Genomic DNA, 25901 nt, shown 5'->3' on the forward strand with positions numbered 1-25901 from the left:
TACCACTTGCACCAGATTTTAGAGCCTTCTGGGCATGGTCAGCCATGCCCAGAAACCCACTTGTTGTTCAGTTGCTCAGTCAGATCTGACTCTTTGCAACCCCATGGACTGCAACACAACAGGCTTCCCTGTCCTTCTCCAACTCCTGGAGCTTACTCAAACTCATGTCCATTGAGTTGGTGATGCCGTCAAACTGTCTCATCCTCTGTCGCCCCCTTTTCTTCCTGCCCTCGACCTTTCCCAGCATCAGTGTCTTTTCAAATGAGTTAGCTCTTCGCATCAGGTGGCCAAAGTATTGGCGTTTCAGCTTCATCATCAGACCCTCCAGTGAACACCCAGGACTGGTCTCCTTTAGGATGGACTGGTTGGATCTCCTTGTGGTTCAAGCAACTCTCAAGAGTCTTCTTCAACACCACAGTTCAAAAGCATCAGTTCTTTGGCACTCAGCTTTCTTTATAGTCCAACTCTCACATCCACACATGACTACTGGAAAAACCATAGCCTTGACTAGACGGACCTTTGTTGACAAAGTAATATCTCTGCTTTTTAATGTGCTCTCTAGGTTGGTCATAACTTTCCTTCCAAGGAGCAAGCATCTTTTAATTTTATGACTACAATCACCATCTGCAGTGATTTTGGAGCCCAGAAAAATAAAGTCTGACACTGTTTCCACTGTTTTCCCATCTATTTCCCATGAAGTGATGGGACCAGATGCCATGATCTTAGTTTTCTGAATGTTGAGCTTAAGCCAACGTTTTCACTCTCCTCTTTCACTTTCATCAAGAGGCTCTTTAGTTCTTCACTTTCTGCCATAAGGGTGGTGTCATCTGCGTATCTGAGGTTATTGATATTTCTCCCAGCAATCTTGATTCCAGCTTGTGCTTCCTCCAGCCCAGCATTTCCCATGATGTACTCTGCATATAAGTTAAATAAGCAGGGTGACAATATACAGCCTTGATGTACTCCTTTTTCCTATTTGGAAACAGTCTGTTGTTCCATGTTCAGTTCTAACGGTTGTTTCCTGACCTGTATACAGGTTTCTCAAAGAGGCCAGTCAGGTGGTCTGGTATTCCCATCTCTTGAAGAATTTTCCACAGTTTACTGTGATCCACACAGTCAAAGGTTTTGGGACAGTCAATAAAGCAGAAATAGATGGTTTTCTGGAACTCTCTTGCTTTTTCCATGATCCAGCAGATGTTGGCAATTTGATCTCTGGTTCCTCTACCTTTTCTAAAACCAGCTTGAACATCTGGAAGCTCATGGTTCACATATTAGGAAGGGGCTTTTATCCCTATGTTGTAGATGGGGAGGCAGAGGCTTGGCAAGGCCACTGAGGCAGCTGGGCTACAGCATCTCTGAGCCACAAGGTAGACCCTTTGCCCCCACTCCTGCCCATCCCACCACAGAGAGCATCCTTTCAGAGGGGATCGCTTTGCCCCTCTACTCTAGAAGCTCTGACCTCAGAAGAAGATGAGATCCCCTCCCAGACTCTCAAAAGTCTCCTCTGTGGCTCCTCTCCCTTCATTTATTTCCTCTTCCGCCAGCTCAGGAGTCTCACTGGGTCCAGGGATCGTTGTCTGTTCCGTGGAGGCCTGACCATCCTACTCTTTGAACAGTGTCCACTGTCGATGTTTAAGAAAGCACTCCTGATGCAATGGAAGGAAGGCCAGCCCAGGCAACTCCTTTCCTCCCTTGTGCCCATTGTGGACCCCAATCCCCTCCTGCACCACCATCAATCTGCCTGTAATGTACTTCTCATCCTCTGTGTACTTGATCATCTATGTGTCTACCTTGCCTAAAAGGCTGAAAGCCCCTAGGTTATCTATTTCTTTCATAAACTGACAAATGGATTTTAGCTTCTGTAAAGTTCAACAGCATTTTGTTCTACCTGTAATAACAAAGAAAGAAAAGGCTACAGACAACCAACTTGTTATAATTTTCTGCATTAACTGTACTCACTAGGTTAGCATCAAACATCATTTCACAAATGACACTTTATTTTACAGAAACAGAAGCTGAAGCACTGACTTTGGAATTGTCCAGATTCTACCAGTTTAACTTTTCTCTAAGTTGTCTGTTTCCAAGTGATCTGGGGTCGCCACGGGCTGCAGTGGCTTGAAGTGGGGCTTGGGTTCCCAGCCAGAGATTGGGGCCAAGTCGCAGCAGTCAAAGCACCAAGTTCTAGCCACTAGACTAGTGGTCAATGACAAGGCTCTGGCGCTTCAGCTTTGCAGAAAAGAATCCCCACAAAGACAGAGAGTAGTGACTCAAAGGATTTATTATAAGGAAAAAGAGTACAGTACGTGCAGATAGAGACATGGGCAGACTCAGGGAAAGTCCCTGAGTTGCACCCTTGTGGCAATTTAAATCACTTAAATGGGGCGTTTCTTTCTGGTTTCCTTTGGCCGATCATTTTGATTTGTCTGCTTCACACTCTACGTTTGGTGTGTCTCAGAATCCTTCTATATGCGCGCATGCATCTCTTAGCCAAGATGGATTCTACCAGAAAAGCCTATGGGTAGCCTGGCATTAGGTTAGCATCACTCCCCTTTGACCTCCAACAAGCCTTTCTGTGCCTGTGTGGTTGGGAGATCTCCTGACCTCCAGAATGAGAATGACTGGGCAGAGCCCAGCCTCCTCTCTTAATTATCCTGCTATTCTCCTCTTGGTTTTCAGTCCGCAGGGAACGAATCACCAATCAATTTACTCTGGGGGTGCCCATTTACTGGTTCAAAACCATGCATAAACAGAAGGCAGCCATTTTTAAAATTTCTTTCAGTATTTTCCCGTTTCATATCCCAAGTCAGCATTACATAGTGGAGTGGACAATGATTGTTTGTGTCATTTTCTCAGTTTACAACTCCTGGGCTAGATGACAAGAATGAGGCCCTACGTGTAACAGTGCCCACCACAGAGGGGGCTCAGAGACAGAGATCCCCGGGGGGGTCACATTTTCCATGCCATCCATGCCTCTAAGACCCTCTGCCTTTCCTGGAACACAGAACTGTTTTGGATAAAGTATTTCAGCTTCCACATTTGTGGGCTAAGGAAGGAGAGCCCAGAAAACACCTTCATCCAACCCTTTTTTCTTCTGGGCTGGCTCCTCACTCTTGCCGGCTGGTCAAAATGACAGGCGGTTTATATGAAATCCTGTGCTGTTCATAGAACCCACTTCTCCCCGCTCCCCCCCCCCCCGCGCCCCCTGACTCTACTGGCCAAGCGCACTTAAGATTCTAAGGCCTCTAATTGAAAAAGGTGTTCTCAGTAAGTTTCAGGAGTCCACCCAGCAGGGTGCAGGGAGAGGGGCGGCAGAGAACGATCCGATCCGTGCTCCAAAGAGGCACATCCTTTCCCTCAATCCCTGGCTAGAATCTCAGGGATCCCAGGGGTGGAAGGGAATCAGGCAGCGTACACCTCCCGCGCCAAGCTGGAGGGGAAGCGGTGATGGGTGGGTCGCCTGGTGCCCTGGAGAGGTGGACTGCGAGTCCCAAGTGCTGAGTCAGGGTCCACTGGGCGCTGTCTGCCTGCAGTGTCCTCCCCCCACCAACCTCTGGGGATCTGGGAGGCTGCGGGGGTGCGGCTCCGAGCGGTGGGAAGCCAGGTGCGCAGCTGGGGGCCCGGGCCGTGCCAGGCTGGGCACAACAAAAGCCGGACTTGGGGGAGGGCCGGGAGGCGCGGGAGGCGCGCGGGGAGGGAGGCGGCCGAGAGCTCCCGGAGCCGGCATTGGCCGCCCGCCACCGGGGGGCGGAGCCAAACCGCCTCGAAGCGCAATAAAAGGCCGGCTCGGCCCGCACCCGCAGCGCACACAACCATAGAAGGCAGCGGAGCTCCCGGGACCAGGTCCGCGGCGCGCGCGCTCGCTCGCTCGCCGCCCCCCAGCCAGCTCTCGCCTCCGCGCCGTCAGCCGCGCCCCGCGCCCCCTTCGCTGCACCCCGCAACCTAGAGCCAAGAAAGTTTGTGCGGCGAGTGAGGGCCGGAGAGGAGAGCGCGCCCGCGGAGTGCCGTCCAGACCAGCGGGGCCCCGGCCGGCGAGAGGGGAGCGCCCCGAGCCCAGGCGGCAGCGGCTAGCCCGAGTCCGCGACCCCCGCCCCTCCGCCCGCCATGGGCGCCGCGGCCCGCAGCCTGCCGCTCGCGTTCTGCCTCCTGCTGCTGGGGACGTTGCTCCCCCGGGCCGACGCCTGCAGCTGCTCCCCGGTGCACCCGCAACAGGCGTTTTGCAATGCAGACATAGGTAAGGACGGCGACCCCGCCCGGGCCGGGCGCCCACCGCCCCCGCGGGGTGCGCTGGACCTCGAGGTTTCGCCAGCGCCCCGCCCGTCCGCATCCTGCAGAGGGACCCAGCGCCCGCCTCCCGGGGGCCTTGGTGCTTTCTAGAATCCTGCAAGTTGACACCAAAATCGTACTTTCTTTTTCCCCAATCCTTCTCTCCCTTTCTTTTCCTCTCTGCCGAGATGCTTCTCAACCTCAAAATTCCACCGAAATTCCGCTGCATTTCCAGCCCCAGAAAGGGAGCCAGGGAGCGGATTGGATTTTGGCAGGCGGAGGGCCCCGGGATGCCAGCGAGGGGGGGCGGGGAGAGTGGGGGCCACAGCGCGGGAGTAGGGGCCCTCTTGACCTCGGTGGGTTGAAGGACGGGGGACCCCAGGAAGAAACTTTCACAGATGAGATGGGACTTGGGCTCCTCTGGGCTTGGAGCTGGGTGGGGAAGAGCTACTCCACCTGGGCCTCTGCCAGCAGCCCCATGTGGGGTTCACCAGATCCGGCTGGGGCTGGATGGAAGCGTCCCTCCCTTGGGCAGGTTCCCCACAGGCTCAGTGGGGCAATCCGAAAGATGGGCCAAGCCCCAGGGCCAGCCCCTCCCCGGCTCTGCCCAGGAGGCACAGCTCTGCAGGGACAGGCAGGACGGTCCTTGAGTGGGGACCGCTTTTTTCTGGACATCCACACAAGCTTTGGTGACTGGAGATGGCAGGTAGGTTTGTCTGGCTGCCTAGACTCCTCAGCACATATCCTTTCCCCTCCAGATTCCTTGTCCCCCAAATACGGGAGCTGGCAAGGAAAAGAGAGCCCAGTTATTCTGAGCCACATAGGGGCAGGAGGCAGAGTGGGGAGAGAGCACCGCAGAATGGGGAGAACCAGCTGACCTTGGAGGTTTCCATCTAGTTCTCACTTGCAGGCCTCCACTGCCCTGGTTTTCCTGGGACAGGTTTCACCAAGACGACAGATGTACAGCAGGTGGGTCTCTGTGGCTCCCTCTCACTTCCGCACAGGTTTATTTTCTGCTTCTAAGTCTCAGCCAGCCCCGCAGCCTGTTGCCAGGGGTAGGGAGGCTGGGCTGCCCTCACCTATGCAGGCTCAAAGCTGGGGTCTCTGGGTTTCTCCCGTTCTGAACCATACTGTTCTCATCTCCCCACGACTTCTGGCCACAGCCCAATTGGCCCTTGGAGCTGCCACCACCGCCAGCTCCAGGAAGTCTTCAGGTGATCCTACCTGTGTGAGTCACATAGCTCAGGCCAACCTGCACTTGGGACCCGGCGTGCGCTCCCAGAGTGGCTCCCTACAGCACCCCGACCGCGGGAAGCTCTCCAACTTGGCTTCGCTGCTCAGGAAGATTGGCATGGGGAGGAGAGGCTTGTCCCAGTGTGGGAGCCAGGATCGGCCCTCCAAGGGGTGTCCCCTGGGAGTCCAGACCTGTCCAGGCCCCTTGCAGAAAGAGAAGCTGTGTTTCTGGGGCAGGATCAGGCCCAGGGCCGGAAAGAATCCATGAATTAGAAGATTCTAGAAGCAGGAAGGGCTTGGGCTTGGGACCATCTCACACTCCTCGGCTGCACAGAGAGGATGTCCAGCCAGCGACTCCCATCCTTGCCCAGCATCAGCTGGGGCAGCGCTGGGGCTGTTTTCTGCTTTAGATTTGGATTAAGGACAGCAAAGGTCAGGGTCCAGGAGTGTCCGTATGCCTCAAGGCTCCTTGCTTTGTAGGTTGCCCTCTCTTCCACCTGCATCTCCTGGCATTTGTGTCTCAGTCATTGTATCAAAGTCATCGTAGAGCCAAAACTTTTCACCTCAGCCCAGCCCAGAGGTTCCACAGGGTGTGCTGATGCCAGGGTCCTGCTGCAGAGCCCAGAGTTTTTGGTCCCCATGATTACTGTAACAAGTGACCACAAATGGGGGGCTTAAGACAGCAGAGATTGATCTCTCACAGCTTAGGGGCCTTAAGTCCAAAATGAAGCTGTTGGCAGCGCAGGTTCCTTCTGAAAGCCCAGAGGGAAAATCTGTGCCAGGCCCCTCTCCTGGTAGCTCCAAGCAGTCTTGGGTGTCCCTTGGTTTGTAGACACATCACTCCCATCTCTGCTCTGTCTTCAGGTGGCCACCTTCTCTGTGTGTGTGTCCTCCCCTTTTACTTGGATACCAGTCATTGGATTCAGGGCCCACCCTAGTCCACTGACCTCATCTTCATTTGATCACATCTGCGAAGACTCTGATTTCCAAATAAGGTCACATTCACAGCTTCTGGGTGGACGCGAATTTGGGGGGAATGCTGCCCAGTCCTGTTGCACAGGCAGCCCTTCTGTGCTCACTCAACTGGGGACATGTCGCAGAGACAGCCTAGGGTGGCAGACCTGGGTGGCTGTGGAGGAAACCTTGCAAAGTGATAGCCTTTCCACCTCCACTTTACGTGGTACAAGTCCGTGACGTCCTTGATGATGATTCCCTGCTCTGACTGACAGCAGAATTGCCTGGGGTCTGGAGCTCTTTGCAGACACAAAATCTGGCTCAGATCTTGGCTTTTGTAGTTGTCAAGCTCTACAGGTGACTGCCACCAGGGAAGTGGGCCAGGGATCCGGGAAGGGTGATGGCCTGTTGCACACTGGGGTTCCCTAAAGACTGATCTTTAATGCAGCATGCCAGCTCCTTTCATTGTTGGTTGGACGCAGGCTTAATAAAAGGCTTGGGGTCGGCAAGAGGCAGCTGGCTTAAGAAACAGTTATGTTTCTGTCTGCCTGTGTAGAGATTACTGGGGGAAGGGTGGGGGATGGCCTCTCCTTAGCTCTTGCAGCCTGTGGGATTGGAACTGGGGTTGGCAGAAAGTTTGTTATGAGGTTATGCGATTGAGGAGGAAGGGGTGGGAAGGGGTGACTAGGGCTCTTCCTGGACGGCCCTGCTCCCTGACCTTTCCAGGAAAGTGGGAATAAGCCAGAAGCCTTTTGGGTCTCAGAGCCCTGCTCCAAAGTGCCACTGGCCTGGCCCTGTCTTATCTAATGGATGAGTCCTTCGCCATCTCCTGCAGGTCCGCATGGCTCCAGGAATCTGGCTGGAAGCCAGCATTGGGCTTGCTCTTTGGGCAGTGCCACTGTGAAGGAGTTTGGGGTTCCTTAAGCCAGCTGAGTGACTTGGCAGACCTGGGCTGCTCCGGCTGGTTTCTGGAGTCACAGGTAAATCCAGGAGCTCCCTGGATCCAGACAGTAAAATCTCCACCAGTCCCCACCCACCCTGACCTGGGTGGTGGTGCCCAGGGCCACTGTCTTCCAGAAAAGCACCTCCAGTCCATCTTTCTTAGAACGCTTCCATCTCCAGTCACTGCTTTCTGCAGACCCTCCAACGGTCTCTAACACCAAGTGGGGCAGGGCCCGCAGCCAAGGCCACATGCTGGTTGCCAGGGCAAATGGGCTGGCCTGGGGCACACGCTGATGGGTTCCAGATAGTGGGTTCTTGGGGAAATACACAGCAGGCACTCAGAAAGGGCAGTGCCCTCTCCAGAAACGTGCTGGGAGAAAGCAAGGCAGAGCTTCCTGTGAGCAGAGTGAGGCCTTGGGTGCCGTGGGGGTGTGGGTGGGTGTCTTTAAAGACACTGTTGGCAAGTCCGTTTGCAAAGTGTACAGTCAGCTGTGTTTTGTAATCCCAGTTAGCCTATTGGGCTTGCTGTCGTTTCAACAAGCAGTTATGGAGTGACCCACTCCACCCCAGGGGATGGCAGGGAGATGCAAGGCATTTTCCCTGCCCTTGGGAAGGAATACCAGGACTCTGGCTCCAGGCAGGGTGGAAGTGGGTGTAAGACTGTGTGGGTCAAGGGGGACCGAAGCCCTGTAGAACCCCCCACCCCAGCCAACTGCCAGGGGATGGTTTAAAGTAAACCAGACTCCATGTGCTTTGGGCAAATAATGAAAAGAGTAACTGGGTCACAAGATGAAAAGCATTTGGGGTTCCTAAGAGAGATTCCAGGTTCTGATGGGAGGAGGAGGGTACTGTGGCAGGGGTGGGGCACTTGAGTTCCTGGTCCTGGACAGTGTCCCTGGATGGATGTATTCTCCAGGGGTTTGACTAGAACCTGGGTTGGGAAGTGGGAAGAGATGTGTGCAGGGCTTAGAGGCTGTGCTGTGGGTGTGGCATGTGGCTGGGAGGGCGCTCTCCTACCGTACGTATTCTTCCCTCTCTGATCTGAGGGCGTGGTGCCAGCTTGCAGCTTGGGGACTGCCGTGTCCTCTGCAATCAGTGGTCTTGGATGCTAGTCCCTGAGCTGCAGATGGGCTGGGATCCCGCTATTTCTCTTTGCCATCTCTGCTGAGTTGCCAAGGGCATCCCATATGCGCGGGTGTAGTTGACTCCCAGGCTCGGGTGGGGGCATGCAGCCATCCTCATCCTGAGGCAGAGCCACTGATCCAGTGCCCAAGGGGCTGTGGGAGCAGATGAAGCCCTTGGCTCCCAAAACAGCTAAGAGATATGCTTGGAAGACCCCGGGGCAGTCTAGCGGATGGGCAAAAAAAAAAAAAGGCAGGAAAAAGAAAAAGTGTGTATATTAACTGAACCACTTTGCTATACACCTGAAACCATCACAGCATTGTTAATCAACTATGCTGCTGCTGCTGCTGCTGAGTCACTTCAGTCGTGTCCGACTCTGTGCGACCCCATGGACGGCAGCCCACCAGGCTCCCCCGTCCCTGGGATTCTCCAGGCAAGAACACTGGAGTGGGTTGCCATTGCCTTCTCCAAGGCATGAAAGTGAAAAGTGAAAGTGACATATTGCTCAGTCGTGTCTGACTCTTCCCGACCCCATGGACTGCAGCCCACCAGGCTCCTCCGTCCATGGGATTTTCCAGGCAAGAGGACTGGAGTGGGGTGCCATTGCCTTCTCCGTAATCAACTATACACCAATGTAAAATAAAAAGTTTAAAAAATAAAAAATAAGTACTAAGGATTTAACGTACAATGTGTTGCCTGTAGTTAAGACAGCTGGGTGATAGATAAGAAAGTTGTTACGAGGGCAAATCCTGAGAGTTCTCATCACAAGGAAAAAAAAAATTGGTTTTCTTTTATTGTGTATTTATATGATGGGTGTTAATGTAATATTTCGTGGTAATCATATCATGATATATGTAAGTCAAATGATTATGTATGCTGTACACCTTCAATTTATACAGTGCTAAATGTCAGTTATATCTCAATAAAGCAAAAAAAAAAAAAATACAAGAAAGGAAATAAAGAGAAGGCAGACCTGGGGTGGGAGTGTAAATGCCACTGATTCTTCTCCCCTGTCCTGGACATGCCTCCACCCTGCATATAAACACACACACCCCCGGAGCCAAGAGCAAGTGGTCTTGTGGCTAGGATGGGCTTTCTGAAAAGAGAAGGGCAGACTTAGGAAGTCAAGGTTGGAAGCATAAAGAACCCTAAATTGGAGGATGGAGCTAGGGGAACATGGACTAGGCATGCTGCTGCTAAGTCGCTTCAGTCGTGTCCGATTCTGTGCAGCCCCATAGAGGGCCTCCCACTAGGCTCCCCCATCCCTGGGATTCTCCAGGCAAGAACACTGGAGTGGGTTGCCATTTCCTTCTCCGGTACATGAAAGTGAAAAGTGAAAGTGAAGTTGCTCAGTCGTGTCCGACTCTTAGCAACCTCATGGACTGCAGCCTACCAGGCTCCTCTGTCCATGGGATCTTCCAGGCAAGCGTACTGGAGTGGGGTGCCATTGCCTTCTCTGTGGACTAGGCGTGGTTAAGTGCCATTTCATGGTGCCAAAGTAAACAGACAGGCTACTTGGGAAAGGTGAGAGTCTGGGTACATAGCAGGCTCTTGGACAGCAGGGCCCAAAAGGACGAATGAGACTGGACATCCGGTTCATCACGTGGAGTTTGCATTCCATCTGGAAGGACCCGAGGAGAGGCATTGAGGTTGTGCCCCTGTGCCGACAGTGGGCATTGCTCAGGGATTTTGCCAAAAGGCAGATGTCTGAATTAGCGTCCCATATTGGGGCTTTCCAGGTGGCTCAGTGGTAAAGAATCCGGCTGCCAGTGCTGGAGACACGGGTTCCATCCCTAGGTCAGATAGATCCCTTAGAGAAGGAAATGGCAACTCACTCCAGTATTCTTGCCTGGAAAGTTCCATAGACAGAGGAACCCGGCAGGCTATAGTCCATCGGGTCACAAAGAGTCAGACACGACTGAGTGCACACACAGACACACATGGAACCCTCAGGACCCAGGGCTTGGCCATTGGCATCTCACAGGTGATTCTGATGCCCACCAAAGTTTGCACAGAGCAGTCATCTCCAAAGTGGGTAACCAAGGCAACTTGGATTTGAGAAGAGAACTTTATAGATACTTAGCATACGGACTGACAGCAGCACTTGTGCCCAGTTTTAAAATGAACAGGTAGACTTAGGGCCCGTACACTGTGAGACCACAGGGTGTCAGGGTGCAGGAGGGGTATGTGAGATGCCCTGGAAGGCTGGGAGGAAAGGCAGTCAAGGGGAGTGAGGCTGGGGAGGACTTCCAGCCTGAGGGATGGTCAGGGGCACCAGCATCTCTGAAAGGGCAGGAATGAAGCTGGCTTCCCCCAGCCCAGGCCCACAGTCCCAGGCCCCTGAGGCCTGGTCTGGCTGGCATCCTGGAGCCTTCGGTGCCGCCATCACTGCATGGATGTGCAGCTCCAGTGGAAAAGTGATACAGACCCAGGGGAATCCCATTTTGTAGCTGATAAAATTGGGGTCAGCTGTGTGCAGTTAGCCTCCTGCGTTAAGCTTCTGGAGGCCCCAGCAGGGTGGACTGGGTGAGGGTTTGCTGTAAAAATCAAATTGAGGGGCTTTCCTGGTGGTCCAGTAGTTAAGACTCCTAGTTTCCATTGCATGAGTTTGAACCCTGGTTGGGGAACTAATTTCCCACATGGCCAGCAGATCAGCCATTTTAAAATATAATAAAATTTTTTGTTAAAGTTTAAAATCAAATTGAGATGTTACCTCTAAAGAAGGGTCCTAACCCAGGGGGCAGGGAGCTTCCCGGATGGTGCAGTATGGTAAAGAATCCGCCTGCAATGCAGGAAGCTCATGAGACTTGGATTCGATCCCTAGGTTGGGAAGATGCCCTGGAGGAGGAAATGGCAACCCGCTCCAGTATTCTTGTCTGGAAAATCCCATGGACAGAGGAGCTTGGCAGGCTACAGTCCATGGGTCGCAGAGTCAGACACGACTGATCCTTTTCATCCTTTGAACCCGGGGGGTGTGGATGTGTGTCCAGAGATGGGCTGGCAGGACAGTCTTGAGCCCTGAAGCAATCAGCTCAGCTGAGTGTGTGCGTGCCCGTGTTTGTGGCTTCAACCAGGTTCTCAAAGGGATATGTGACCTCTAAAAGGTTAGCCACTGCCTTAGAAGGCATTATTATGGCCTGTGGGGGGAGTAGGGGCTCTGGAACCAAAGGGTGGGCAGCCTTGAGCCCCAGCAGTGGGGACCAGGGTGAGGGTCTTTGCTGTCCCCCTGAGAGCTGTTAGACATGGCAGGGGAGGAAGAAGGAAGCTGCAGGCAGGAGAGCTGGGTTAAGGGGCTTGTAGTCACCCAAGTGAGCAGAGCAGGTACCTGACGGGGGAGGAACTCAGGAAGGAGGGAGGGTGATAGCTGGAGGGGCAGGGCGGGGTGGCTGGGGGCCGCCTCTAGGGTCTGACCTCAGGGCTGGGGCCAGGCATCCCCTAATGTGGTCAGGTGGTCAGCGGGGGTGCGCGTTCCCTGCTGAGTTCTGCTGGGAAAGAGAGACAGGGGGGTCTCCAGCTGTAGCTCCAGTGGATCATGGGAATGAGTGAGGGGCCTTGGAGGGAAGAGGCAGAGAAAGGGGTGGGGGCACGTAGGTTCAGAGCAGCATGGTCAGGATGGCTGCCCTGCAGCCCACGCCTCAGTCCAGGGGTGAGACTTGGGCAGGTGCCCTCTGCCTCGGTTTCTCCATTTCCCAAGAAGCGATGATCCAACCTCCTAGCGCAGAAGTGCAGTGCCTGGGATGGTGCCCATGGAGACTATTGGGGCTGGGGGGGTATTGACTCTTTTTGTGCTTGATGCTGTGCTGGGTGCGTAATCCTCACCCCACCCCGAGAGCTGGTGTGGCTCCCATACAGGTGTGGGGGGTGCAGAGACGCACAAGCTGGGCTCTGGTGCCTCCAGGAGGGCGGCCAGGAAACTGGGAGGGAAACTGCGCTAGGTCTGCGAGGGAAGAGTGACTATGACAAACGGTAACAGCAGCTGTCACCATCGGTGCTAAGTGCTTGGAACCGTGTTTCACACATTTTTGCTGTTAATTCATCTAATTTATAATTATCCCTAATTTACAGATGATCAGATTGAGGCACCAGCTCATTCATTTGCTTGGGTCATATGACTATCAAATAGCAGAGTAAGAAGGCAGGGTTTTAAAATGCGAGGAGGCGTACAGGGGAAGCTGAAGGCGCCCATTTCGGTCCACCGAGGCTCGGAGGGGGCGGTCTCTGCAGAGCATGAAGGATGGAGGACCGTGAAGGAGAACTCTGGAGAGCTGACCTTGTTCGGGAGATTTCCCCATCAATTGGAGATGAGCTAAATTAAATTAAGCTCTATCCTGACAGCAGAATATTAAGCAGTCATTTTAAACAGTATTATAGATTCATGTTTATGACCTAGAAAAATGTTCAGAGTGCATTAAATTTAAAAGCCCTGTTACATCTGTATGCTTTCGCGTTTCAAACCCTGTCTAATATAATTTTTAAATGCACAGTGCATAACTACACTGTTAACAAAGTTATCAAGCAGATACTCAGGTTAAAAAAAAACAAGACCCTGCCAACCCTAAAAACTCTCTTAATTCCTCCTGGTCCCTAAGGAAAAGAGGACCTCCTTTTCCTTAGATAACCACTGTCCTGGGCTTTATGGGGAAAATTCCCTGGCTTTTTTTAATGTAGTTTACTGATTCTGTATTTATCTCTAGTCTGTTTTTTTTAAAAAAAATTATGCTTATACATACACATATAGAGAAAAGTCTAGCAGGATGTCTGTCAAAATTCTAGGCAGTGGGTGAGATCAAGGGTAGTTTTTATTTCGTTTTGCTTATCTGTATTTTCTAAATTTTCTGTGATTAACGTGTGTTAGTTGTATAATTATTTTAAAGTGAAAAGGCAAGAAGGAGATTGGGGTCGGGGTATCTTCAGGATTGGAGAGGTGGAAGAGAAGGCTACAAGCGAGGCCGTGAGAGCCTTGAACCTAGAGGGTGGGGATCACATCCAGGGCTGCCTCCCTTTGCCTTGTTCCTCTGAGAAGCAGATTCGGGAAGGGTTTATTGCTTCTTGAAAAGAACTGTTACCATTTTTCTGCCTCAGAGACATATGCTTTTTCTCTGCTTTGTTGAGCTATGATTCTACCGTTCACACGTCTAAAGCGGGCAATTCAGGGAGGGGCTTCCCTGGAGCTCCAGTGGTTAAGACTCTGCATTTGCACCGTAGGGCGGCATAGGGGTTCGATCCCTGCTTGGGGGAACTGAGATCCTGGTATGCCGTGCGACATGGCCAAAATAAATAAATTTCAGTTCTCCTTTATAAGTTAATTAATTAAATTATAGATTAAATAAAGGACAACTCAGTGGGTTTTTTAATGCAGTCGCAGAGCTGTGCAGCCGTCACCACTATCTGATTTTAGCATCCCAAGGACCCCTGTGCTGGGTTCAGTCTGATATTTCCGATGAGACTCAGGTAGTATGTTTCCACCTGGTGCTGCAGCAGCAAGGCCGTGCCCTGCAACAGGACGCATAGGAGGTAGCCTTTCAGGGCTTTGCACACAGTACCCCCACTACCCCCCACCCACCTCTGATCCCCTGTTACGGTAAATACGGTTTTACTGGAATGCACCCACACCCATTCCTAATACAAAGTCTGCAGCTGCTTACGGGCTGTAAAAACGGCAGCCTTGAGTGGTTGCAACAGAGCTACGTGAATTACCATCTTGCCCTTTATGAAAACTTTCCCTCATCCCTGGGTGTGAACTTCCTGGGGTCAACTCACCTCTCACCTAGTGGCCTGCTCCTTGCTTTCCAGAAAGACTGATGCCTTGGGGTATCATTCTCTGAACTGACCCTGAAGATGCAGTGAATCTTGAACCTGTGAACCTGAGAGAGGGAGAGATGAGTTCCAAGGCCGTAAGCCTTCTGCTGTGCGACGTTCTAGGGTGGAGAGTTCCCGGGGACGGAGCCTGGTTTGGGATGAGTCTTCACTTGGCCCTTTCTCATCTGTGGTCTGGAGGTCTTGGTTGGGCTTCCTGGAGACCCTGTAGGGTCAGGTCATCTTCACCGACTCGGCTCAGCCCTCAGGCTCTGCACCAGGCTTTGCTTTGACTCACTGATGACAGTCAAAGTCTCTAGTTAGGAGGCACTTCAACAGCTGATTCTTTTTTTAATATAAATTTATTTATTTTAATTGGAGGTTAATTACTTTACAATATTGTATTGGTTTTGCCATACATCAACATGAATCCGCCACAGGTGTACACGTGTTCCCCATCCTAAACCCTCCTCCCTCCTCCCTCCCCGTACCATCTCTCTGGGTCGTCTCAGTGCGCCAGCCCCAAGCATCCAGTATCATGCATCGAACCTGGACTGGTGATTCGTTTCAGATATGATATTATACATGTTTCAATGCCATTCTCCCAAATCATCCCACCCTCTCCCTCTCCCACAGAGTCCAAAAGACTGTTCTATACATCTGTGTCTCTTTTGCTGTCTTGCGTACAGGGTTATCGTTACCATCTTTCTCAACAGCTGATTGTTAACCAAGGACAGGATGGGGAAGTGGACTGACATTTTAGAGAAAAAGATGAAGTAAAAGATATCAGAGGAAAAGCCTGGGTCTTTGGAGCCTGCTAGAGCTAGTTCTGAGTCCTGCCTCTGTGCCTCTCTGAGCCTCGGTTTTTTCTGCAAAAGCAGAATTAAATGTCTCGGGGACTTCCCTGGTGGTCCAGTGGCTAAGACTGTGTGCTCCCAATGCGGGGGCCCAGGTTCAGTCCCTGGTCAGGGAACTAGATCCCACATGCTGCAACTGAGTTCACATGTCTAGACTAAGACCTGGCGCAGCCAAATAAATTTAAAAAATATTTTTTGAAAAAAGAAACTCCTCAGGGCTGGGCCACAGCAGATGGTGAGTGAATTTCTGATGAATGAGTAAAGTGTGCGAAAGCATGGGAGGGACTCAATAAATGTCAACCCCGCCCACTCCATCTAGATTTCTGAGATCCTGGATAATGCTTCTGTGAAACCTTGTGGGCCTCTGTCCTCAGAGCTCCTCAAGAAGAAAGTCATGTGCATAAAAAAAGAAATAAACCTCCTCTGACATTCCTGGCCCCCTCCTTTTTTTTTTTTTTTTTTTTGGCTCTTCCTTGTTGTTCAGTTGCTCAGTCGTGTCTGACTCTTTGCGACCCCATGGACTGCAGCATGCCAGGCTTCTCTGTCCTTCACCATCTCCCAGAGCTTGCTCAAACCCATGTCCATTGAGTTGATGATACCATCCAACCATCTCATCCTCTGTCATCCCCTTCTCCTCCTGTCTTCAATCTTTCCCAGCATCAGGGCCTTTTCTAATGAGTTGGCTCTTCGCATCAGGTGGCCAAAGTATTGGAGCTTCAGCATCAGTCCTTCCAATGAGTATTCAGGGTTGATTTCCTTTAGGATTGACTGTCCTTACAATGTGGAAAACTCAGCCTGGTTTTTCTCTTTGGCTCAGCTCACTTCTGCTGCCCTTCCTTTGGTCCAGATCAAGAATTCAGGGCCCCGGATGGGTTTTTAGTGCAGGCACGTGATGTGAGGGTAGTTGAGAATTCACTGTGCAGAGTTGGTTGACACGCCCCAGACCACTGTGACCTCACATGGGTCACGTGACATGTGAGGTACTGAAGAACAAGGACCAGGAGAGGGGGATGCCAGGAATGCATTAGGCATGGAGATGCATAGGAATGATCCTACAGGGCCCCAAGTCTAGCGCGTTTGCACACACACAATGAAGTGGGTGCCCCAGGCGCTGGAGTCCAGGAGGCTGTCAGCAGCACTACAGGGACTTCCTTGGTGGCCACTGGACCACCAAGGAGCACAGAGTCTCCTGGGACAGGGACTGGGGTTCAGTCCCTGGTCAGGGAACTAGATCCCACAAATCACAACCAAGAGTTTGAATGCTGCAACTGAGACCCGGTGCAGCCAAATAAACAAATAAAAATAAATATTAAACAGACCGTGTTCTGTGTAGCTGGGAGAAAAGACTGGGGGTCACTCATGGATTTCAGGTCTGTGTGGACTTTTCCACTCCCAGGGAAGCGTCCCTTTTCAGGACTGTTGACCCTGTGACAGGACGGCTTTGAGGGCAAACACAGTTCTCTCCTGGGGGCTTTTCTCCGCAGCCTCTCCAGCATTTACCCTTCAACCCTCAGAAGCCCCTGGGAGAAATGGCCCCTCTAGGCTCTGCCCAGAAAGAAACCAGGTATCGGGAAGAGAGGCATTGGAGCAGAGAAGTGATGAGCACGGCCCGTCTCTGATTCTCTGTTATGACGTCTTGGCCTCTCGGGCACACTGGCTCCAGGAGGGGGCTTCCCTGGTGGCTCAGATGGTAGAGAATCTGTCTGCAGTGCAGGAGACCTGGGTTTGATCCCTGAGTTGGAAAGATCTGGAGAAGGAAATGGGCTCCCCACTCTAGTATTGTTGCCTGGAGAATCCCATGGACAGAGGAGCCTGGCGGGCTACAGTCCATGGGGCTCGCAAAGAATCAGACACGCCTGGGGGACTAACACTAGGGAACAAAGGAACACACTTAAGGGGGTGTTTATTTCTTCTGTGCCAATTCTGGAAAGCAGGGTAAAACGACCGGCAAATAGTCGCCAATCAGAAGTCCCTTACATAAAAACTATGACCTTTTGGTGCAAAAGGACTTTGTCTTTTCCTGTTGGCAAGGACTCATGAGGTAGGTGGTAGGTCAGGCAGGTGTCCTCCCCTGTCTGGATGAGGAACAGTCGATGACTCACCCAGGGTCTCGTGGTCGACGTGGTGCCAGGAATCTAATGAGCCAGAACCTGGCTCAAGTCTCTGGAAACAGGTTGGACGTCACAGCTACGGCCTTTCCATTGCTCTGTTCCACGTGGCCAAGAAGCGTGTTGTCCTTGGAAGGGCTGACTCTAGGTGGGTGTGTTTTGTCTTAACCTGAGCAGTTTAGAAGTTTGAAGGACATTTTGACAGCGCCGGTCTTAACCTGAGCAGTTTAGAAGTTTGAAGGACATTTTGACAGCGCCGGTCTACAACTTTAAAAATAAGTCTCCCCTTGAATGTAAATTGGTATAGCCGCTATGGACAACACTGTCGAGGTTCTTGAAAAAGCTACAAGTGGAGTTGCCACATGATCCACCAATCTCATTCCTGGGCTTGTATCTGCAGAAAACTGGTTTGTAAAGATACATGCACCCTAGTGTTCAGAGCAGCACTATTTGCAATAGTCAGGACATGAAAGCAACCTAAATGTCCAACAGATGAATGGATAAAGATGTGGTTTGTTTATACAATGGGATACTACTCAGCCGTAAAAAAAGAATGAAATAATGCCATTTGCAGCAACACAGCTGGACCTAGAGATTATCGTACTAAGTGAAGCAAGTCCAAAAGAGAAGGACAGATATCATAGGATGTCATTTATATGTGAAGTCTAAAATATGATACAAATGAACTTATTTACAAAGCAGAAACAGACTCACAGAGGTAGAATGCAAACATGGATGCCAAAGGGGAAAGTGGGCGGAAGGCTAGATTATATAAACCACTAAATATAAAGCAAAGTCCTGTTGTGGAGCACAGGGATACATTCAACATTCTGTAATAAATCAAAATGGAAAAGAATATGAAAAAGAATGTATGTAGAGTTTAATCACTTTTCTGTACACCAGAAACTAGCACAATATTGGAAGTCAACTATACTTTAAGAAAAAGAAAGGGAGAAAAGAAGTCTCCCCTGTGGTCAAGCAACTCTAAATCTATAAATTTTTCTGCAGAAAATCATAAAGGATGTGTGCTAGCATCTCATCACAAGGATCCTCACCTCCATCTTGTTTATCTCAGTGTTAGGTACATCACAGCCGCAGGTGCTCTGCAGGACCGAAGGTTGCAGAAATTTTTTTTTTTTTGGCCAAGCTGAGCAGCTTGTGGGATCTTAGTTCCTGACCAGGGATAGAACTTGCACCCCCTGCAGTAGAAGCATGGAGTCTTTTTTTTTTTTTTTTTCAGTATTTTTATTTTTTTTTTAAATTTTTTTAATTTTTAATTTTTTTTAATTTTTTTGTCTTTTATTTTTACTTTATTTTACTTTACAATACTGTATGGTTTTGCCATACATTGACATGAATCCCCATGGATGTACATGCGTTCCCAAACATGAACCCCCCTCCCACCTCCCTCCCCATAACATCTCTCTGGGTCATCACCGTGCACCAGCCCCAAGCATGCTGTATCCTGCGTTGGACATAGACTGGCGATTCGATTCTTACATGATAGTATACATGTTACAATTCCATTCTCCCAAATCATCCCACCCTCTCCCTCTCCCTCTGAGTCCAAAAGTCCATTATACACATCTGTGTCTTTTTTGCTGTTTTGCATACAAGGTCGTCATTGCCATCTTTCTAAATTCCATATATATGTGTTAGTATACTGTATTGGTGTTTTTCTTTCTGGCTTACTTCACTCTGTATAATCGGCTCCAGTTTCATCCACCTCATTAGAACTAATTCAAATGTATTATTTTTAATGGCTGAGTAATACTCCATTGTGTATATGTACCACAGCTTTCTTATCCATTCATCTGCTGATGGACATCCAGGTTGCTTCCATGTCCTGGCTATTATAAACAGTGCTGCGATGAACATTGGGGTACATGTGTCTCTTTCAATTCTGGTTTCCTCGGTGTATATGCCCAGCAGTGGGATTGCTGGGTCATAAGGTAGTTCTATTTGCAGTTTTTTAAGGAATCTCCACACTGTTCTCCAAAGTGGCTGTACTAGTTTGCATTCCCGCCAACAGTGTAGGAGGGTTCCCTTTTCTCCACACCCTCTCCAGCATTTATTGCTTAAACTCTGGAGTCCCCAAGGACTTTTTACTGAATTGTAAAATGTTCAGACAAAGGCGGAGGAATTAGATTTGCTTTTGCAATGTAGTTTTCTAATTTTTCTGTGTTGAACTTGAATGACACGTGTTGTTTTTAAAGTCAGAGTTTGCTGAAGGATAGGTCTGATTGTGGGCAACAGTAGGATGGGGCCCAGACTCTTCAAGCTGGTTTGGTCCACGTTCAGCAATGGGCCCCATGAAGAAGGGCCCACTGAGCAGAGCAGGGTCATCCAGAGGATGGGAACCATGTTCTCGGAATCGCTAAGCTGGTGTCGGGAGAGCCTGGGCTTGGGAGAAATGCCTTCAATGCAGGATCATCTGGAAGAGGATGGCAGTGGTGGCTGTGCTGGGACATTCTGGAATGCCGTCAAAGGCCCCACAGGCTGTAGGTTTTAGTCATATTATCTGCCCTCCCCATTGACCCCACTCCAGACTTGTCCCATGCTGAAGGTGAGTGTCCGTGACCTTGCTGAGAAGAGGCTAAGAGACTGGGGGCTGAGTATGCTCTGGGGAAGGAGAAATAGACATAAGATTTTGTATCTAGGGGGCCTGGAAGAGGGGCCCAGAGAGTGGGTTTGGTGGGCTGTGGTTGAGGGGTTCAGGGGCAGAATTCCTTCCACCATGTGCCAGGTCAGGGACCAGATGACCTCTCCAGAACCCTTCCAGCCCCACACAAAAGAGTTTCGTCCTTGGATCTGCTCTGCCTCCAAGATTCCAAGTTCCTGCTCTTGACTGTCAAGAAACCAAACCCTGAGATCGGTTGCTTTGACATCTCGGGACCAATATCATGTCCCCCAAACTAAATTTCTCAAGACGAGTGCCCTTAGTCCTAGCCGTGAGGTCAGGCTTGTATGATTTCTTAATTTGGGTGCGCAGTGGGGGCCCCAGGCCAGCATTCCCTCCCCCTACCTCCAGTCAGCTCAGCTCAGCAGTGGATCCTGGAGGGGCAAGCGTCCCCAACCTGAGTGGGACCAGACGCCCTCCCTGTGGGAAGAGGGGTGGCCAGCGTTGTCAGGGAGCCCTGACCTTGAGGTGCCACAGCTCAGAAGAGAGACGCCCAGACGAGGACCACTGTGACCGTGCTGTCAAGCTGGAACAGGAAGGGTTTTCTCCCTGCCAGGCCGTCTTTAAACATCGAAAGCACGCAAGCTCACTCTCAACAGGCATCTTCATGGTCGCCGTCTGCCATCCCTCTGCTCGTTGCTGGGCACTTCCCAGGTGGCGCTATTGGCAAAAACCCGCCTGCCAGCGCAGGGAGACAGACATGGGTTCAATCCCTAGTTTGGGACGATCCCCGGAGAAGGAAGTGGCACCCACTCCAGTATTCTTGCCTGGAGAATCCTGTGGACAGAGGAGCCTGGCAGGGCCACGTTCCATATAGGGTTGCAAAACGAGTCAGACACGACTGAAGTGACTTAGCACGCAGGCTATGCGCTCATCACCCCAGCTGTTTAAGGCAAGTCTTCCGTGATCAGTGGACCCGTAACCGGTGTGCTGACTCGTGCTCGCTCTCTGGCCGGCCCGTCACTGTCCCTGACTTCTCCCCTGCTCTGATGTCACAGCACAGCAGCTCTGTCGTTTCCGTGGCAGCGGCTGCCAGAGTTCACCAGCTAGGGCGGGTGCTGGGCTGCTGGCGAAGGTGGGGAGCTGCGATTCCAGCCAACTTTGGTCAGTGGGCCCCGGAAACCCTATGCAGACCACCCAGGGCTGAGGTTCTTGGGTCTGGCACCTTATCCATTGTGGGGGTGGTGTTCTCTCTGTGGCCAGTGGTTTGGTGAGGCTCTGAAGGGGGCCCTAGGAAGTGGGTCAGTAACGATGTCCAGGCCACATGTCCAGAGGCTAACTGAAAGTCCTTGCACCACGAGGCTCTGCACTTACAGTTCGACTGGGGAAGATGGACAGTGGAAGCTAGTGGGACAGGGTTGGGGATGAATGTGGTTGTTCCTCGGGGGCGGGGATAGATCATTATACAACAAGAACAGTTGTTGGCAGTGGGGACCCCTGACCTAGGCAGGTAGTCACAGGCCTAAGGTTGGAGGGAAAATGATTGACATCGTCAAGAGATATTTAGCTGGATCAGCATAAGCAGCCCCACCCCCCACCCCCCCCACCCCCCGCAGCTAGCCTGGTGTCTCCCCTAATTTTGGAAGAGTCTATGCCTTAGGACTGTCTTAATGAAGCTGGTTGGGAAGGTAACAGACACAGTGACCTAGGCTTGTTCTCCTAAGAGGTTGGCTGCCTGGCCATCTTAGCTTTCTAGAACTGTCCTGGTCCTGAATGTGCATCAGGGAGATGGTTAAACATATAGGTTTACGAACACCATGCCAGGAGAGACCTGTGGTGGGGCCCAGCCAGGACTGATAGTCACAGTCTCTGTCCACGATCACCTCCTTGCCAGGTGATTCTGATACAGCTGGTCTAACACCCAGCCGGCTTTAGGAGCCTTCACTTAACTGAGGGAGAGTTGGGAAGTGAGCAAAAACGGGAACTGGGCAGGGAAGTGAGCAAAAACGGAAACTCCGGGCAGCACACGCAGTGTCACAAGTGTGCTTTGAGAGGCTAGAACTCAGAGAAGTGGAGTTTAAAATGTTTCTGATGTTTGTTTTATCCCGGCTTGACTTGGATGTTTCCAGTGATGGGTGTCTCACTACTTATCAAGTCAGCCCAATGATTTCAAGACAGCCCTGTAGAAAGTGCTGCTTTCCACCTGGGCCAATTTCTGCCTCCCTGTAATGTGTTCTCAGTGGTCTGGTCCAGGCATCTGGAGACACACACAGTAAGTACCACCCTCTTTTCTAAACAGCTCGCCAAGCTTGTGGGTGTTTCTGATGGTGATGAGCATCTGCCCAGATGGATGTTGCTGTTATCATCCCCATCTTACAGGCGAACAAACTGAGGCACCTAGGGTTAAGAAACATGCCCTAGGTCACACAACTGCTCAATACTCTGAACCACCAGCGTATATTGTTCTAGACTTTTCTACCACCTGTAAGCGTCCCTCCAAACATTCTTAGTTCCATAGGACTTTCCTTCCTATGACATGTTTTTGTCTATTGTTTTTCCTTCTCCTGAACTTTGAGGCCCTCCTCATCCTTTAACCATTCCCTGTCTTTCTGAACCCTATCTGGGAAGAGACAGCATCTCCCTTACTGAGGTTTTCTCCTTATCTAGTAAATGTGTCGTTCTTATCTAGCATACATAGATTTTTTTATATATAGTTTTATTTATTTATTCAGGCTGTTCTGGGTCTTCGTTGCTGAGGGCTTTTCTCTCCTTTCAGTGCACACAGGCTTCTTACTGGTGCTTGGATTTCTCATTGCGGTGGCTTTCTTGTTGCGGAGCACGGGCTCTAGGCCTTTGGGCTTCAGTAGTTGCAGCACGTGGCTCGGCAGTGGTTCCCGGGCTCTAGAGCACACGCTCGGCAGTTGTGGCGCGTGGGCCCAGGTGCTCTGCAGCATGAGGGACCCTCCCAGACCAGGGATCGAACCTGTGTCTCCTGCGTTGGCAGGCAGATTCTCCACCATTGAGCTACCAGGGAAGCCCTGGTGTATATTTTCTATTAGGTGAATTCCTAAACATTTCAGTAATTGTATTTTGATTTTGAAACTTCCAGACTATTTTGTTTGGATCCTCACGCATCCTGTGGGGTGGGAACGGCATGGATATTCTTCCAAGTACCTGTGGTAAAGATCACGTTGGCTGTTTTGGTGGCCACAGGTCTCTGCCGACTCTGAGCTCACAAGCTGGCTCAGACCCTCTCGTTTCCTGCTTTGCTTCTTTAGGAACTATGGTCTCCCGCTTGGCACATGCAGGGTTGGACGTGGAGACCCACGTGTGGGTTGTCAGTGGGTTCCCAGGACACTTGGCCTTGTTAGATCTGACCAGGTGTTCAAACCTGTGAAAAATCTGAGCTGAAGCCTTGCATTCCAGCAGCACGGCTGGTTTTCCGTCTCCCTGTGGGTGACTGTGTGCTGGGGACGTCACATTCGGTGACAATGGACTTGGACTCAGACGCTCGTGCACTTGACTCACAGAAAGCCCATCAGAGCCCCAGACTCCATTCACTCTTCTGGTTTTAGACACAGTTTTAAGACACTTCTTTGTGTGAGTCCCAGTCAGTCCAGAGCAGTTTAGAAGCCGTATGAGAAAAGGGGGATAGGATGCCGTCGGACCCCCCAGAAAGTTAGAACTGTGGAGGAAGCTGTGAAAAGTTGACTTAAACTATATTCTGGGGCCATTTAGTTCAGAGGAATTGCATCATATATGTATGGTTTTCCCGTTGCTCAGTTGCCAAGTAGTGTCCAACCCCAGGGACTGCAGCCTGCCAGGCTCCTCTGTCCTCCCCTATCTCCCCGAGTTTGCTCAAATTTATGTCCATTGAGTCAGTGATGTTATCTAACCATCTCATCCTTTGTTGCCTCCTTCTCCTTTCACTTTCAATCTTTCCCAGCATCTGGGTCTTTTCCAGTGAGTCAGTTCTTTGCATCAGGTGACCAAAGTATTGGAGCTTCAGCTTCAGTAACAGTCCTTCTAATGAATATTCAGAATATTCAGAAATGTTTTTTGAGGGGTCCTATGTATCTTAAAAGCCCTTGAGGGATTTTCTATATTGTAGTCCTAAAGGTAATCCAGAGTTCTAAAAAGGTCAAGTTATATCTCTTTTGTGTACACTCAGGAGACAGAGAAATGTTTAACTTCACGTGTGAAAGAGCTTTAATTACATGGAAAGGTTCTCGCTGGCCATGCCACTAACTGGGGGCCCTTTTATTTCTATTTTTAAATGTTTCAAAGAAAATGTGCTAAACTATGTCACCTGGGCGTTGAGTCTGTGGGCCTTGGGAGAAGAGCCGGAGCATTTTTCTCGTAGCTGTGGAAATCAGGGGCCACCTTGTCAGGGAGGAGGAACCAGACCAGGTCTGGGAAAGGTGGGTGGGTGGGATGAGGAGGGGTTCTGTTTGAGGAAGAAGGATGGGATTGAATACAGTGAAGGCGCTGGACCTTCGTGAGGGACATTTGGGATGGCTCGGAGCCTGGCCAGCTATGCCCTGCTGGGGAGAAGGGGGCAAGATTATGAACTGCTGGAATGTTCTCAAGCCTGCAGATCAGGGATCGACCAACTGACTCTGGTGAGATGGTTAACCGAGCACATTCCTGGGCCCCCTTCCCACTGAGGCTGGCGTGGGATCATCAGTCTGAGGCAGGGCCCCAGAATCTGCATTTTAGCCAGTAGCTCAGGCGACCGTGATGCAGGTGACCTCTCGTTCTGCTTGGAGACTTGCTCTGCAGACCAGGGGGCCAGTTGCGGATGCTGAAGGGACACAGCTGGCTGAGTCAGAACATGGCTGTAACCACAGCGCCAGGGAGGAGGGCAGGGGTGGCGTGGAGGTGCCAGGTGGGGTGGAGATGGGGGAGGTGACAAAAGCCTGGTTAGGAGGCTCAGGTGAGACCCTTCGATCCAGCCCGCCTGGCATCAGAGCCTCACCGCCTCCTTCGTGGTCACTGTTCCTCCTCGTTGGAGTGGGGTTGCCCTGGAAGCTCCCTTGAGGGGTCAGAAGGCAGGAGGGCTGCTGTGGGCCTGGGTGCTTCCCGGTGGCCTGGGAGGGGCTCTGCCTTGGCTGAAGAGTCATCTGAGCCGCTGCCCAGGTGACCACTGAGGGCTGGCTCTGCGCACTGGGGACAGCAGAGGGTGAGAGGAGAATGGGCCCAGTGTCCCTCCCAGCGGCCGTGCTGAGCGGGCCTTCTGTAAGGATGGGGCTGCGGCTTCCTGAGGGGTTGAAAGTGGCCGTCACAGCCCAGCCCAGCCCCCTCTGAGGGAGCAGGAGCAGAAGACCCCAGGGAGAACTGGATGCCCAGAGCATTCTGGTCTGGTCAGTGAGCAGGGCAGGGCTTGGAGGTGAGGGCCCTGGGGAGCTGGGGACGTGGGCAGAGGGCCCAGGTGCATCTGCCAGTTGCTCCAGGGTTTTCAGTTCCTCGACGAGGGAGCTGACTAATTTCTGGGCTTTTTCCCCAAGGTCACCATCCAGATGTTATAGGTTTTCATCCATTTGCATGTCTCTAGGAAAACCAACTGGACTGCACTGGGGTGCCTGCCCCAGCCGACCTGGCTTGGGCTGTAACAGGGAGATCGAGTGGGTGGGGGCCCTCCAGAGTGGGAGACGCTCGTCCAGGTTATGCTCATTGTCACCCGTTAACAGTGCAGTTTACGCTATTCTCTCCAGCTGTTTTCCAAGACAGACAAAGAGACCTTCACAGCTCTTTCTCTCTCCTCGTCTGTTTGGACACCCCTATGGGCATTCCTCTGCTGTGCTCAGTGGCTCAGTCACATCTGACTCTTTGCAGCCCCGTGGACTGCAGCCCGACAGGCTCCTCTCTCTGTCCATGGAGATTCTCCAGGCAAGAATACTGGAGTGGGTTACCATGCCCTCCTCCAGGGGATCTTCCCAACCCAGGGATCGATCCCAGGGCTCCCTCACTGCAGGCGGATTCTTTGCCCTCTGAGCCACCAGGGAA

General features: G+C 51.5%; 1 protein-coding gene across 1 annotated transcript in view; it reads left to right on the forward strand.

The window, feature by feature from the left end:
* The window catches only part of TIMP2 (TIMP metallopeptidase inhibitor 2), a 55330-nt gene continuing 33222 nt past the window's right edge, over positions 3794 to 25901 (forward strand). The window contains exon 1 of the mRNA XM_018063674.1: positions 3794 to 4231. Within this exon, the coding sequence (XP_017919163.1) occupies positions 4102 to 4231 (130 nt within the window). The 5' untranslated portion in view covers positions 3794 to 4101. The remainder of the gene's footprint in view (positions 4232 to 25901) is intronic.

This window comes from Capra hircus, chromosome 19 (genome assembly GCF_001704415.2).
Source record: "Capra hircus breed San Clemente chromosome 19, ASM170441v1, whole genome shotgun sequence".
Classification (NCBI taxonomy): Eukaryota; Metazoa; Chordata; class Mammalia; order Artiodactyla; family Bovidae; genus Capra; species Capra hircus.